This window comes from Lathamus discolor, chromosome 17 (genome assembly GCF_037157495.1).
Source record: "Lathamus discolor isolate bLatDis1 chromosome 17, bLatDis1.hap1, whole genome shotgun sequence".
NCBI lineage: Eukaryota > Metazoa > Chordata > Aves > Psittaciformes > Psittacidae > Lathamus > Lathamus discolor.
The window spans coordinates 1992885-2008011 of NC_088900.1; the positions used below are offsets into that span (position 1 = coordinate 1992885).

The window sequence follows — 15127 nt, forward strand, 5'->3', positions numbered from 1 at the left end:
TAGCGCTGCTCAGGGCATCTTGTTCCACCTTTGCCATGCTCAGGGTGTAAAAGCAGCAAGACAACATGCAGAGAGCTCTGTCAGTGCTTACACCTGCAGTAGCAGGGCAACAACCGATCCCTTTATCATCAGGAGAGGGGCTTTGGACAAGGGATGTATGGACAGGACAAGGGGAATGACTTTTACCTGCCAGAGGGCAGATTGAGATGGGCTCTCAGTTCTTCCCTGTGAGGGTGGTGATGCGCTGGGATTCCACGATCTCTGTGTGTAGCACTTCCATCTGCAGAGCATGAGCTCAGCAGGACACAAAGAGCACACATCCATAGGCAGAGCAGTGCGTGTGCCCCCTCCTGTGTATCTGCCATCAGGAACAGCAAGTTCCATAAGCAGTGGCGTTTGGGGCTTTACATTCCTGGTGGTGAGAAGAAAACAAGCACCCCCCCCCAGCTATGCTGGGTTGGAAAATACATGACATAACCTGCACTGGCTCTTCGTGTGCTTCCTGCCATGCCAGCTTGGGTCCCATCCAGCTGCGCAGCCATTCCTGAGGATGGGAGAGGACAGGTTGAGAAGGGGGGGGGGGGGGGAAATTTCCACTAAACTCGATTATTTTAGCTGGAAAAATAAACTCTTGCTGCAGCTCGAAGCAGATTCCTGCCTGGTGCCTCCCCTGCTTCACGTAAGGTGCTGCCATGCAGCCAGAAGATGCGCTTCCATCCACGCTGCTCCACTTGTGTCACGTATCCCTTGGTCCTCAACAACCAAAGCTTCATGGGGAAGGGGCAGCAGCCTTTTGCCTTTTGGAATGCCAGCATCCTGGCGGGAAGCCATCACTCCTGGGTACAGCAGCCCTGTCTGACCCCCTTTTGCATCTCTTTTGTCTATGGGTCTCCAAACTAATGCTTTTTGTCCCCGAAACCACACTGCCCCACTACTCCCTGTCCCTTTGGCTGAGGAGGAGCTGTCAGGGCAGGACAAAGGGTTATTCTTTGTGGAGAACAGTGGGGGATCTCATAAGGGGGTGCCTGGCCCTCAGCCATCACCCACCACTGCCCTCCACACCTAGGTCACGTCTGGGCGCTGGCATTTATCAGGACTGGGGCTGGTTTGGGTACCAGGAGTGGATTGTGCACAGAGGGAGGATGGAGAGACGGGGTCAGCACTCGGGGATGGCCTCTGGGTATGCAAAAGGGTCCTGAGCTCAGCACTTGAGCACAGCTGATGCCATAGGGAGAGTTTTTAGCTTGTGTTCCTAATACATGTGCAGGTTTCAGGGGGGAGATGATGGCTTCTTGCTACGAGTGCAGATGAACCATCCCCACTGGACCAAAGGGCAGCACTGCAAGCGCAGGAGCAGACAGGGCAGCAAGAGTTAAGGGCTATAGTTCCTTTGCCATGTCCCCCTCACACTCCAAGGTGGCTGGGAGCCCCACAGCCCTGTGTGCTGGTGCTTGGAGCAGTGCTGTTTGCTTTGGAAGGAGGGAGGCTTTGTCTGCAGAGCCGCCGGCCAGTTTTCCACAGCCCACCTTAGGAACTCTCCCCAGCATGGGCAAATATCCTCCTTTCCAGGTGCTAATTCCATGCCTGACCTCCCAGCAGAGGCAGATGTCAGTGTGTGTGGGGGATATTTGCAGGGATGGAGAGACCTGGCACCCTCATCCCTCCTCATGATCCCATCCAACACGGCTCTTTCGTCTTTTCCTTTCTGCATATTTCCCCTTGTTGCTTCATGTATCTTCTCCAAGGTGATGAGTTCCAAATCATGGAATCATGGAATGGTTTGCGTTAAAAGGGACCTTAAAGCTCATCCAGTTCCAACTCCCTGCCATGGGCAGGGACACCTTCCACTAGAGCAGCTTGCTCCAAAGCTCTGCAGTGGTCATGGCACAGAGTGTGATGGGTACCAAGAGCCTGGGGAGGATGCAGGAGGATGCAGGAAGAGAGTGAGGATGCCCAAGAGCTTCAGCGGACAATGCAGAAAGGGGATAAAACTCAGGGTTTTGACTAAGGCCAGTCAAGGTTGGTGGTTCCATCCACACAGAACTTTTCCTACATGGAATGCTGTCTTTACTGTGTATTTTGAGTGGCTAAAATCCCAGAAGGAGCAAGGTCTGGGGGAAAGGGAGCTGAGGGACGCAGGGCTGTACTGTAGCTCCAGGATGAGGGGGTTAATGGCTTAGGGCTATAAAGGTCTGCCTTTGGGCTAGTGCTGTGTCCCTGTCTGTGGGTCAGGGCTGGGGGCAGTGTGCAGGAGATGGGCAGCTTTAGCAAACCGCTGGTTTAGCTTTTCCTTCTTTCCCATTAGGAAAAGCTCATCCGGGATGGTTTTCACACCACAGGAAAGCCAAGCAGAAAGTTCCTCGAGGGTGGCCGACTTTCCATAGCTGCTTTCCAGGGGGATTTCTTCCCCATTCCTCTGAGCAGCTGTATTCACAGTATTCCCACAGCCAGGAGCAACAGCCTAGATGCCTGCAGCCATCTGGAAGGGAGCTGTAGGGAATCACAGCCCTGATGTACCAAAGGTGAGTTCACCCCATCCCAACACGTAGCCTCATCCATGCTTTGTTGGTCCCCACTTCTCCATCTCTGGGTATCCCCAAATCATGTTCCTTCTGCAGTCTCATTCCTTCTTGGATGTCTCTGAGGTTCTCAGTGAGTCTCAGAACTGGAAACATTTCCTTCTTCAGCACTAAAGCCGCTAATGACCTTATTGAGTCCCAGCATGAATTTAACAGCACTGCAATAAGGATGTCTCTGTGTGGGGTTGTCAAACAGCAGCAAGAAGTTGGTGTTACCCCAAACCCATGTACTGGGGGCTGTTAGGGCTGTTTCTTCTACTGTGGGGCTCTGGAGGCACTCAGAGTGGGTGCAGAGCTTCAGGAGCAATCTGTCTATGCCTTTGGGTTGGGAAGGGTATGGGGGTGTCTGTCAAAGCACAGCCCTGAGATGATGCCCGTTGCAGTCTGGAATGCTCCTGGGAAGCACGTAAAGGGATGGAGACAGTCATGTGCAAGGAGGCAGCTCCCAGGACATGGGGATGCTCATCTGGGACCTTTCTGCTTCAGTGCCTGTCTCCTGTGCTATTCCTGTTCATCCTGGTACCCAGGGTCAGGAGAAGCCGTGTCCCTTTCCAGTGCTGCCAGAGGCCTTGCTGAGGATACAGAGGCATTTCGGAACACCACCAGGCTCACTGGAAGCTCCAGATTCACTTTCTCACGGGAAGAGCAGACTTGGCCCCTCCAATAGACCCAGGCTTCCAAATTCCCCCCTGCCTGTGTCTGTTTGTGCATGTGCAGCTCCCTGACATGCTGAGCCCCTGCCGTCCATCCCCGTGGCCTCGGGTGACTCTGTGAGCACTCCTAAGGTGGGTTGTGAGGAGGGGGTTGGTTCCACCAGCAGCCCAGTGAACCCAACAGCCCCCCAGGGCCATCTGTCAGCTCAAGTGGAAATAGATACAGTCCCCATGCAGCCCTTGTGTTGTTGTTGGCAGAGGGACCCAGAGGCCTCCAGGTTGAGAGCATAAGGGGAGGAAAATTGTTCTCATCTGAATAAACATGATGAGCTCTTGCCAGCAGCTCCAGTGCCCCAGCAGAGGAGCCACAGCTGGGCCATTCCCTCCCTTTGGGGTAACTGGTTTGACAGGCAGCCTTGTTTCTCTTTGGGGATGGTGTGTTGCTTGTCCTCGCTCCAGCCCCCAGCTCAGTGATGGAGCTGATGCAGACACCCGTGAGCATCGTCCTTCTCCAGGGACCACTGCTCCGATACAGGGCAGGTTTCTGCCGTCGTGGCTCCCCAAAAGGTGGGAAAGCAGGAGCTTAAAGCAGGATGAGGTGGTCCATTCTATGGTATCTTCACAGATATCATAGAGTGCATGCGTATCAGGTTAAACAGTGTCTAGTTTGTTGGATGGTGGCTGTTTCAGTGAGGAACCTTCTTTAGAAAGCCCCACCTGGCTACAACTCCAGCCAGCCCTAAACCCTGCTCAAGAGTCTCATATAGCTTCAGTCTGTTCCTGATTGCCATAAAACCACCCCCTGCTTGCTTTATGCTTCCTACCACCCGCCAGGCCTTTTCTCCCACTGAACTTAATGCTTTAAGCTCATTCTTGTGTCTTGCAGGAGACGGTAGCGATTTCTAAAGCATCTGACAAAGCCCCATTCCAAACCCTCCCTGGAGTGGGAGCCTTGAGCACCCGGGGCGTGAAGGACACGTTTCATGTTCTAACATCTTCTCCTGCACCATCCTGGGTCCCTTCTAGCACCACAAGGGGCAGGAAAGGCCACAAAGCTCCTTAAACTGTGAGTAGTTTTCCTTCTTTTAAACTGCATCACTGCGTGGAAATGGCATCTGCGTTCCCCTTTTACTGCTCACTATTTGGGGATGAAGGAAACGGGGGAGCTGGGGGCACTCATTCCTGACCTTGGGAAAAGCAGGAGGCTTATAAAAGCTCTTAAGTGCTGCAGGAATTATGAGGCAATTAAAGAAATCAGGCCAGAGCTGGGGCTGTGTCAATAAAACTGAGGGGAACTGATGTCAGCTCCATGCAGGATGCAGGGATTGATGCTTCTGCCTTCTCCTCCCAGCACTGAGCCCATGGGCTTGGTGATGCTGAGGCCTCATGCTTCCCACTGGCACATACTTGGAAATGCAGGAGAGATTTTAGGGCTTGTGGGGGGGCTCTTTTTGGTTGTGCCTTTGGGGTTCCATTTCTCATTGCAGTGCCCATTGTCTCTCAGATGTGGGTCATTCCCAGAGTATGGCCTCGTGTCCTTAGATGGGGTTGTGGGTCGGGATTGTCACGCTGGGCTTTGAATGTTCCTCTTAGGTGTAAGTGATTTCTCGTGCACTCCACTTGAGCTGAAGTGCTGGTGACATGGAATGAACCCTCTCCTCTGCTTCCTCTTCACCGAATCCCAGAGAACTGTTGCTGGGCTCTTAGGAATGGGGAGAGCATTTGCCAACATCCTCTGCCCAGGTTTAAAACAAGGGGGAAAAGGGGAAAGAAAGTCTGGGGTTTAGTCTGTGTTTGCTAAGCAGCTTTACTTAAGCTTTAGTCATTTATTTACTTACCTACAAGTGCTGGCTGGATCAGAGCGATGCAGACGGGTTTCTTTAGGGTAGATGAGGACTTAGAATAAACCCCTGATGTCGCAAGAGGTGCAGCACGAGCTCCTTTGGGTTTGGGCTCGGTTTGGCAGCTCCCTCCTTATGTTTCTCCCTTCCTCCAGGGAGAAGGAAGTGGATGCACTTCACATGAAGTGAAAGGACACAGACTGAGGAGGGTGATGGGGATAACTTGGGAATGAAAGGGGTGGGTGGGCTGGCAGCAAGCTGGGAGTCGCCTCACACTGTTGCTCTTAGGGGCTGTCTCATTGGCATCTACTAATGCAATAAAACCCATGCTGAGATGCTGGCTGGGATGGAGGGTGGGCAGAGTGCAGACCCGCAGCTCCAGTGCACCCATCCAGCCCTAAACAGGACCATACAGACTTTTCCCTTAGGTGTAGAACTGCTCTTTGCGTGGGGTCTGGCATCTCTTAAGCTCTGGTAGCCCCGGTTAGCAGCCCCTGGTGCTGCAGGGACCAAGCAGGCACCAGTCCCTTGCCTCAGGCCATCCTTGCCTTTTGCAGCTTGGTTTTTATGGGCACTGAGAGCAGCTCATTAGCTCCCCTGCTTGCTCAGGTTATATTTGCTGGCTTTCCCTCCCTATAAACCAGGAATGCACAAACAGAGGCTCGTGCTAAGGGAGCAGGCTATGGGGCTGGAGGGGAGTGACCCCAGCAGCGAGGCTGTGCCGCCTGTCAGCTCAGCACAGGGTCCCCCAGAGCTTCCCATAGGGTCCCAGCAAGGAGATGGTCAAGCTGGGGAGCTGAGGGCTCAACCCTGTGTCCCTGCAGGCTGTTGGGTTTGATACAAACCTCAGGAGCCCTTTAGCAGTGGGATTTGCTCCACGCCTTTTTCAGAGATGGGGGAATTGAGGCACAATCAGAGCCAGGATGGCCTCAGGCACGGGGAAGAGAGAGGAGTTTGTCCTATGTCCTTCATGTCATAGAATCCCAGACTGGTTTGGGTTGGAAGGGACCTGCTCTAAGGTCTCCCCTTAAGGAGCCCTCTCTTCTCCAGGCTGAACCGGCCCAGCTCTCTCAGCTGAGGCTGAGCCTGTCCCTGAGCCTTTCCCACATGTCCATGCTCTGTGTGTAGGTGACAGCCCCAGAGCACAGCACTCGGCTCTTATCTCCTCTCCCTGTCTGGTTCCCCCGGTGCCAGCTCCAGATCAAACGTGAGGAAGCCCCAAGGGCCTGGGCTATCACTGCTGGGAAGCAGACAGCAAACTGCATCTGCCCGAGTTCACAGCTTCAAAGGCAGCTCTGGCAGTGAGGGAGGATGTTGCTTCCTCTCCCCCTCTTCCATAGAGGTGGGTGCCCCCATCCCTGTTGACTTCAGGTTTGGGATGTCCTCCAGGTAGAATGTTCCCAATAAGCTGAGCAGATCTTTCACAGCTTTGGGAAGAAGCACTGCTGAAGGGCCCCACAGGTAAAAACCCTTTAGATTGGCACTTGGCTGCCGAAAGACAGTGCAAAGAGCTGCTACACGGGGGATATCAAATACCCAGTAAGGACACACACGATGAGTACTGAATGCCCAGTAAGGATGCACATGGTGGGTACTGAATGCCCAGTAACAAAACACATGGCAGATATTGGATGCCCAGTAAGGACACACATGGTGGGTATTGGATGCCCAGTAAGAACACACACAGTGGGCATTGAAAGCCCAGTAAGGACACACGGTGGGTACTGAATGCCCAGTAAGGACACACATGGCATTTATTGGATGCCCAGTAAGGATGCACGTGGGGGGTATTGAATGCCCAGTAAGGATGCACATGGTGGGTATTGGATGTTCAGTAAGGATGCACATGGTGGGTATTGGATGACCAGTAAGGATGCACCTTGCGGGTTCTGAATGCCCAGTAAGGACACAGGCGGTGGGTATTGAATGCCCAGTAAGGATGCACGTGGTGGGTACTGCATGCCCAGTAAGGACACATACAGTGGGTATTGAATACGCAGTAAGGACACACATGGTGGGTATTGAATGCCAGCAGCTCTTCTCCTAGGCTTTGGCCCTGGTGGGAATGAACAGTAACTGTTCATGTATCTGTATAATCTGCTTTACAGCACAACAGCTTGTGAGCAGTCAGCAGGGAAAGGAAGGTCCTAGATCAGAGAAGCCCAGCCTGGTTTGGGTCTCACTCAGTTCCAACCCCTTGCCATGGGCAAGGACACCTTCCACTAGACCAGGTTGCTCCAAGCCTCATCCAACCTAGCCTTGATGCTTTTGTCCTCAGATTTTAGTGATCATTAATAACACCTTTAGTGTTTTCTGTATGAAAGATGTGGGATGTAACAGCTTCCTGGTGGAAAAAGAGAGTTTATTCCAAATCTAAAGGCTTTGCATAAGCAACACCTTGCTTCTGATACCTTTTCACTTGGTTTCCAGCACTTTGTCTTGCTCTTGTAAAAAACCTGCCAGTGTGAAGTACCTTTGCAGCTCATTTGCCTTGGTTTAGGTGAGATTTTGATGTATTTAGCATAGAGCTGCCTGCTTTTAACAAATGAGTGGATACTAGAAGGAAGTATTTCTGCCTGGGTAAGAGGGGATTGCTGCCCAAAAGAGGCACTGCAGCTACTTGTGGCGAAACAGAGGATGCTGGAGCATCCCAGGGATGTGCCACATCCCCCTTGTCACCCCAGTCCTGCAAATGGCAGGAGATGGGGGTACCCAGCGAGGATGCAGGAGCATCGCTCCTGTCTATGAACTCATTGTAGCTGCTGGTCTCTACCTTGTGATGAATCCCTGATGATTTCTCAGCCTGAGCCATGGAGTCACTCGCGTTAGATTAGAACCTGGAACTTGTACAGGCTGGCTGTGGGGTTTGTGGCTTCCTTTCCCTTTCTCTGTCTCCAGAGCCCGTGGTTCCTAATAAATCACCTCCAGCCTGAGCTGAGGTTTGCTGCTTTAAGTTGAAGCAGCTTAGTTTTGTGCTGATAAGCCAGGCTTTGAATCCTTCCCAAGATCACGGGTTGGGGCCGGTAATATCACGAAGGAGAGGCCGTTAATCATGATACATCACATGCCAATGGGAGCGTGAGCAGCACATTCCCCTTAGATCAGCAGTTACAGCACTTGGATCTGCTGGAGCCGGTGGGAGGGAAGAACCCGGGCTCCCACCAGATATAAATTAGGGGTTTTATCAGACCCAACTTAACAGTAAATAATGTGAGGGAGAAACAGACCCCAATGGCAGGAGAATGTTGTAGCAAGCACCCATTTCTTACATCAGTGCCAACAACTTCTTAAGGCCTTGATCTTGGTTCACTCTTGCACCGTCTCCCATCCAAAGAGACCCAAATCCACTCAAGGGGGGACCAAAGCACAGAGAGAACCTGCTACAGCCTCTTGTTTCCCTTATTCTTCTTTGCCAGCACCCTGTCAGCACATAAATTCCTTATCCTTCAGCTCCAGGCAAACATGGGGCATGTTCAGATCCATCATGATCCTTCTCTCCCAACATCACTGTTGACTTTGGCCAACTGCTCCCATGGCTGTGCTGCTGTGGCTGTGTCTGCTGAGCCCTCCTCCTCGGAGCTCCTATCACATCCCATAGAGACAGAGGTCTCAAGCTGCGTTCCTGTAGGATTAACCCTACAAAGATCAATGTAGCATGCAGCGTAGTCACCCTTATGGAGAGGGACCAAGCTCTCTGAGGGGTTTGCACCCAGCAGGTTTTACTGGTCTGAGGTGGGAGGTGGAGGAGGCCTCCTTGAGGCATGTCCTGTGCTGACAGCCTATGGAAAGGTTGGATTAGTCAGGATTACAAGTATCCTGATGCAAGCAGCCGGTCAGGAGCCATGAGACACGTGCATGGGGTTATGGTTCCCAGCCCTGCTCTCCCTCTGCTAATGCCTGGTACCATGCCCACTCCACCTGCCTTTGGGCTGGCTGTGAACCCCCAGCCTCACTCATCCTCACAGCTTAGCCAAAAAAACCCATCCCTTCATCCCCTTGGTGCGGACGGTGATGGAGCATCTTTTATCCCACTTGGTCCGGCAGGATTCCTGCTCCTTTGTGATGGGAATGGGAGCATCTCAGTGCCCCTCAGCTCCCTGTGTCACACGGATCAGATGGTTCGTTGCCTTGGAACATGTTTGCTGCTCGCCCAGCTGGGGGCTGGAGATGAGCCAGGGTCCAGCCGTGCCTCTGTGGGAAGGCAAGATGGGAAGATGAAGGGAAGCTCTGGGATTTGCTGCCTCCATGGGAATCTGTCTCGCTTTCCCTTTCCTTTTTTCCCTTTTGGGGGGCTATTTTAAACCATAAGGACACTGGTTTTGTTCTACAGTTCAAAAGGGTCAGCGGCTGTGAGCTGATGGCATCCATGCCATCCATGCTGCCTCCTTACCAGCACCACCAGCACGTGCAGCACCGACACCTTCCCTTTCTTCTTCAGCACATCATTTTGGCTGGCAAATGCTTTTGGACCACCTCAGAGGTGGGTTGTGCTCCTCCCCAATGAATCCTGTTGGCAGCATCCCTCTGTGCTCGGTAGGATTTGCAGGGCTGATGCAGCTTGGTGAGCTCCAGCTCCCCTCCCTCTTCGCCCTGCTGCAGCCATCGCTTTGCATGGAAGTCCCAGGGTGAATCCCTCCAAGAGGGGGAGAGCTTCATCGAGCCTCTGCTGATGGATGGATGCGTGTTTTCCTTGGCCTTCCTGCCTCGTGGCTGTGATGTGAGTGATGAATTCATCTGCGCAGGGACCCTCAAGTCACGGGGGCAGAGGGGAAGCATCTATTACAGCAGCTTGGCACGAGGGAGGAGGAATAGCAGAGAGGAGGCTGGTGGTGGTTGCACATCAAAGCTTTCTGAGCCTATCTCCTCGATTTCATCTGGATGTGGTGAAACCACAGGCTCAAGGGAGAGGTCTTGGCCATTAGAGGCTCCTGTGTGCAGGAAGAGCAGGGAATTTCTTAATGCCAGCTATGCTGGGCATGTTCATTCCTCCTTCCATTTTGTCATGGGGTGGAGAGCCCTGCTGCAATCACTGGACACGCTTTGGCTCTGAGCCACCATGCCTGTCACAAGTGCGATGGGGGTGTTATGGGATTGCAGCGTGGATCACGTACAGTGCCCAGGCATCAGCATCCCTGCCTCCATCCAGCCCTGGGGCTGGGCTGGGGCTGCTCCACATCCCAAGCAGAGCCAGCAGCTCCACAGTGGCTGCTGCTGAGCTTGCAGATTCCAGCAGCAGGGAGAAGGGAACAGCACAAACCAGGAGGTTCTCAGAAGGGCACCATGGGCTTTAATGTCCTGCTGTGAGGGTCTGTAAGGCTCAGTGGACGCATGGGCAGTGATCTCCTTGGCAGCTGAAACCCAAATCCTCCTTACCTTCAAGGCCAGGTTGGACACAGGGGCTTGGAGCAAGCTGCTCTAGTGGAAGGTGTCCCTGCCCGTGGCAAGGGGTTGGAACTGGATGAGCTTTAAGGTCCCTTCCAACCCAGACCAGTCTGGGATGCGAAGCACTCTCCATGACTGGGGACCTTTTGCCAGCATTGAGCAACGCTGGCTCCTGCTCCCCTTGAACTTTAGTCCTCCTTTAATCCCTGCCACAGCAGCCTCTGGGGGAAGGAATGTTGCTGATTCCCCATTTTCAGCTGCTATCGAAACCTTCCAGCTCCATCCGGGGCCATTGTTGTGTGTCCTGTCACCCACGTTGGCCATGGATCAGCGATTGGAGCCAGCATTCCCGTCTCCATCCCTGCAGGCTGCCAGCAAAGTGATCTTACAGCTGGGATGTAAAACCAGCCTCGTCCCCGGCTCCTGATAGCCCCGCACAAAACCACGCTGAACTTGGAGATGTTTGTTTGTTTGCTTGTTTTGGCAGGAGGGACATGGAAGCTTGGGGGAATGTTTCCTGCATCCTTCATCTCGTGTTGTGGCTCCGGCTGGAAAAGCCGTTCCCGGTTTCCTCCCCTTATCGCTTGATGAGGTGGTTGATGTGGGAAAGGCAGCTGGACAGCCATGTGTTAGGCATTATTGCTCCAGCTATTCATAGCCTCACTCTTGGGCAATGCTTCTGGGCAAGGCTGCATCCAGGAATCATGGATTTTAGGAGCACGGAGCAAGGGATGCAAAGGCTGCTTTCCCAGAGTTCTCCCAGCAGCTCCCTTCCAACAGGGAACTGGAGGAGCTTCCTGGAAGAAGCCTTTGGTGTCAACCCTCGTGCTGCCTTTCTCCATCCCAGAGTGCTTCTTCCATGGGATCCGGCTCTTCCAGAACCTCTCCAAGATCATCTCTTTCACACAAGGCCAGTTGCCTGGTGTCCATCTCAGCTGGAGCCAGATGGATATTCCCAGCAAGGGATGTGATGCCAGGCATTGGGAATGGGATCTGGTTGGGGGCTTTCCCCCTCATTACTACTTCTTTTGTTTGTTCAGGTCCAGATTTATGACGACCACAGGGTCAACCCATCTCCATGTGCTCATGGGCTGTGATTGAAGGGCTTGGAAGGGGACATGGAAGAGAAATGCTTTAGTAAGGACATGAATTTAATTGCCAGGATAGTTCTATGTGTGGATACAGGATCCCTACTCCCAGAGCATCCTTAAGGAGGTAAAACATTCCCTGCTCTGCATCTGCAGATGAGGCCAAGTCATTTAAGTGATGCAAAACAGCCTAAATGACATCGAGGCCTTTCCCAAACTTATCCTCAGTTGGAGAGATCCTCATCTTAAATCCTATAGGCACTCTTGAAAACACTAGGAGAGGTTTGACCCAATAGATCTGTAAGGACTAAGTTTGGGTGCATTTCCTTGCTCAAAGTCTGTGTTTGTCTGTTATATTCAACCAGGGTCTCCGTGTCCTGCAGACTTGGCCGGAAAAGTGGGAATTGAGCCTGGAGGAAAGCCCCATCAGGAATAAAAGCAGAAAAGACAAGACTCCTCCAAGCCCTGCTCTGTGTGTCAATTGAGCCAGGAGGGACCACACTGCATCCCTTGTGTGCACAGTGCAGGACACTCACCCCAGCATGGTACCACCACCTTCCCTGAGGCTGGGGATGTCCATTGTGGGCCAGACAATGGTCATGGAGCATGAATGGAAAATGATCTCCTGTGTTGGGCTGACAACAGGCTCTCTGTTGCCCAGGCAAGTTCTCAGCTCCTGGACGAAGGGAGTGCTTCCACCCCAGGCAATCCCTGCTTTCATCTTTCCCTATGGATGCATTGCTTGTTCCTACTGCTCCTGAATAACCCAGTGTGTTAAACAATAAGAGAGGAGAGGGAAAATGTTCTTGTACAGCCTCCTTTCCTGGTTGTTCTTCAGGAGTCCCCCATGGAGCCTGCTTACAGCAAGGAGATGGAGAGGAGGGAGAGCCATCTGGGACACCCAGGCTGTGAGATGATGCTCACACAAGACTCCTGTGTACCTGAAGGCATCTCAGCCACCTCTCACAATGGTGAGAGCCCAAATTCGCCTTGGATATGTAGAGAACAGTGGGGTTTAGCATTTTCACATGCTACTTCTTGCATGTTGTCAAGAAGCAGGGGGTTAGCTGGGGAATAAAAGTGTTTGTGGACTACATTTGATGATGGGAGCTCAGGATGAGGTTTTGTCCTAGCTGATGCTATCCCAAAATCATGATAAACTCTGGCCCCTCCTTACCCAGCCTGCGAACTCCATATCTGCCTGCCTCTGCTTTACATCGCATGGTGATGGAGAGCAGGGAATAGAGCTGTATCTGGTTTGTTTCTATGCAAAAGTGCCAGAGGAAAGGGCTGGGATGAAGGAGATCCGAGCCCCTCCATAGCTTTCCGAACATGCTATCCCAGTTTGCACACTGACCAAGGGGCAGAAAGCTTTTGGGAATGGGGTAGGGGCAGGGCACATCCATGACAAAATACGACTTGCCAGACCTATTTTCTCTGGTTTTCTACCTTTTTTCTTCTCTGATGTACAGCTGAGGCATGCCCAAACCTAGGAAGCTTTAGCCCAGAAGGGATTTTATCCAAAGAATTTATGAGCAACTTAAAAAGAGGAGGCAGTGAGGAGAAACTGAAAGCCAGACGTAGCTGCAGCTCGAGATGGCTTGGAGCTGAGTTTCAGGTTTTGCAGGGGCTCTGACTGGGAACTGATGGATTTCTGCAGTGTCTGCAGGCGGGTATTGAGGCAACGGTGAACTTCTGATGGCTTCTTTTCCTGGTCTTGTGCCCATCCGAAAGGGAGGATCTGACTGTCTCATCACCCTCGTGCTTCTGGATGCTGCTCTAAGGAAGAGAGGAGCAGGAATCAGCAAACAGAGCTGTGAGATGCTGTGAAATGTTGCACTTGGGAGCTGTGAAACGCTGCTGAGACGTGCTTCTTTTGAAGACACATCATGGGAGCGTGGCTCCAGAGGAGGAAACAACTCAGAATACACAGGTAAGCGAGGTCTCATGTGTTGTATTTCAATATATACTCATCCTCTGGCATGAACTGATTGGAAACTTCCCTGTGAGGGTGCTGAGGCGCTGGCACAGGGTGCCCAAACAAACTGTGGCTGCCCCATCCCTGGCAGTGTTCAAGGATGGGGCTTGGAGCAAGCTGCTCTATGGAAGGTGTCCCTGCCCATGGCAGGGGGTTGGAACTGGATGAGCTTTAAGGTCCCTTTCAACCCAAACCAGGCTGGGATTCCATGAAGCACAAAGCTTTGCTTTGCTACGGAGGGGAAAATCAAGATGTGGATTGAGGAGGAAAATGCAATGCTCACAATGGGGGCAGGTGGCTTTGGAGGATGGGGACAAAGCAGAAAACCACCCACGAGTGACTGTGTGAGCTCCTGCAACACAAGCAAGCTGTCAGGTGCTCCTCTGCGGACATCCTTGGCTAAACCCATGTCAAGCAGGACAGGAGGAAGGGATGAGGCTGGAATGCTCAAGGCCCTTCGCGGATAAGGTGTCGGATCTTAAACTGGTACCATTTGGGGGGGTCAGTCGCTGTGGGAGCTGGAGAAGTCAGGGACAGTGCTATGATGGATTAAACAGGAAACCTAGGCTATAAACCAGGGTAGAAGAAACTTCCACGGTGAAATGCTAAGGGATAATGAGGATAGGGAAGACATCAGCTCCTACTTCACATCCTTTCCTTTGCTTTGAAGTTGAATATGATGCTTTGGAAGTATCCCTGGGTGATTTGGGGAGTGTTGATGCACAAGCTGGGGGAGAGCAGCCTCCTCCTCCTCTGTCCCCTGTACCCCCAGCAGCATCAGGGCCTGGTGCTCTCCAGTGTGTTCAGCCTCACTGTGTGCTTTGCCAGAGCCTGTGATGAAGAAATGAGGCTCTGCTGTTTGATCCCTGCTCTGAGCGTCTGCCTGATGTCATTCTGTCTGGCAACCGACAGGAGCTCCCCTGGGAGCCATTGCTCAAAGCAACAGCCAGCCAGCAACAAATAATACCCCATTAAACATCCTAAAAGGCACAAAGCACAGAGTCTGCCTGCTAAATGGAAAGGCAGCAGAGCCCAGCACCGAAACCTGCCTCCTGCATTCACCCAGAGCACGGTTGCAGCATCTCCTGTGCTTACCTCAATCATTACATCAACTAAAGCTATTTTAAAGGCTTGGATCACAAGGCTCCAGTCCTTTCCATTCCATTTATATGGAATCCCAGATTGGTTTGTGTTGAAGGGACCTTAAAGCTCATCCAGTTCCAACCCCCTGCCATGGGCAGGGACACCTTCCACTAGAGCAGCTTGCTCCAAGCCCTGTCCTACTTGCTGGGGTAGTTTTGTGTTCCTGGCTTTAGCCATAGCAAAGGGGTTTGTGTTCAGAGCAATACAGCACTCAGCTAGAAACAGGGGTCCAGATCTCTCTGCAAATGGCTCTATACATCTACCTGCATCTTTGGGACCTGATCACTGTGAGTGCTTGGCCCTGCATCCCTGCCCTGACTTGTTCCGCCTAGCTTTCCATCAGAGACCGTGATATTCTGGATGATTATATATAATATATTATGATATATATATAATGATGGGTATATCATCATAGAATAGAATCACAGATCAGTTTGGGTTGGAAAAGACCTTAAAACTCATC

The 15127-nt window shown here is 52.3% G+C and overlaps 1 protein-coding gene across 1 annotated transcript in view; it reads left to right on the forward strand.

Moving 5' to 3' along the window:
* Positions 1–12198, forward strand: part of SNX19 (sorting nexin 19) — a 97334-nt gene extending 85136 nt beyond the window's left edge. The window contains exons 14-16 of the mRNA XM_065697002.1: positions 2306–2522; positions 4119–4298; positions 11909–12198. Coding sequence (XP_065553074.1) covers positions 2306–2496 — 191 coding nt within the window. The 3' untranslated portion in view covers positions 2497–2522; positions 4119–4298; positions 11909–12198. The remainder of the gene's footprint in view (positions 1–2305; positions 2523–4118; positions 4299–11908) is intronic.
* Positions 12199–15127: the final 2929 nt, after the last annotated feature.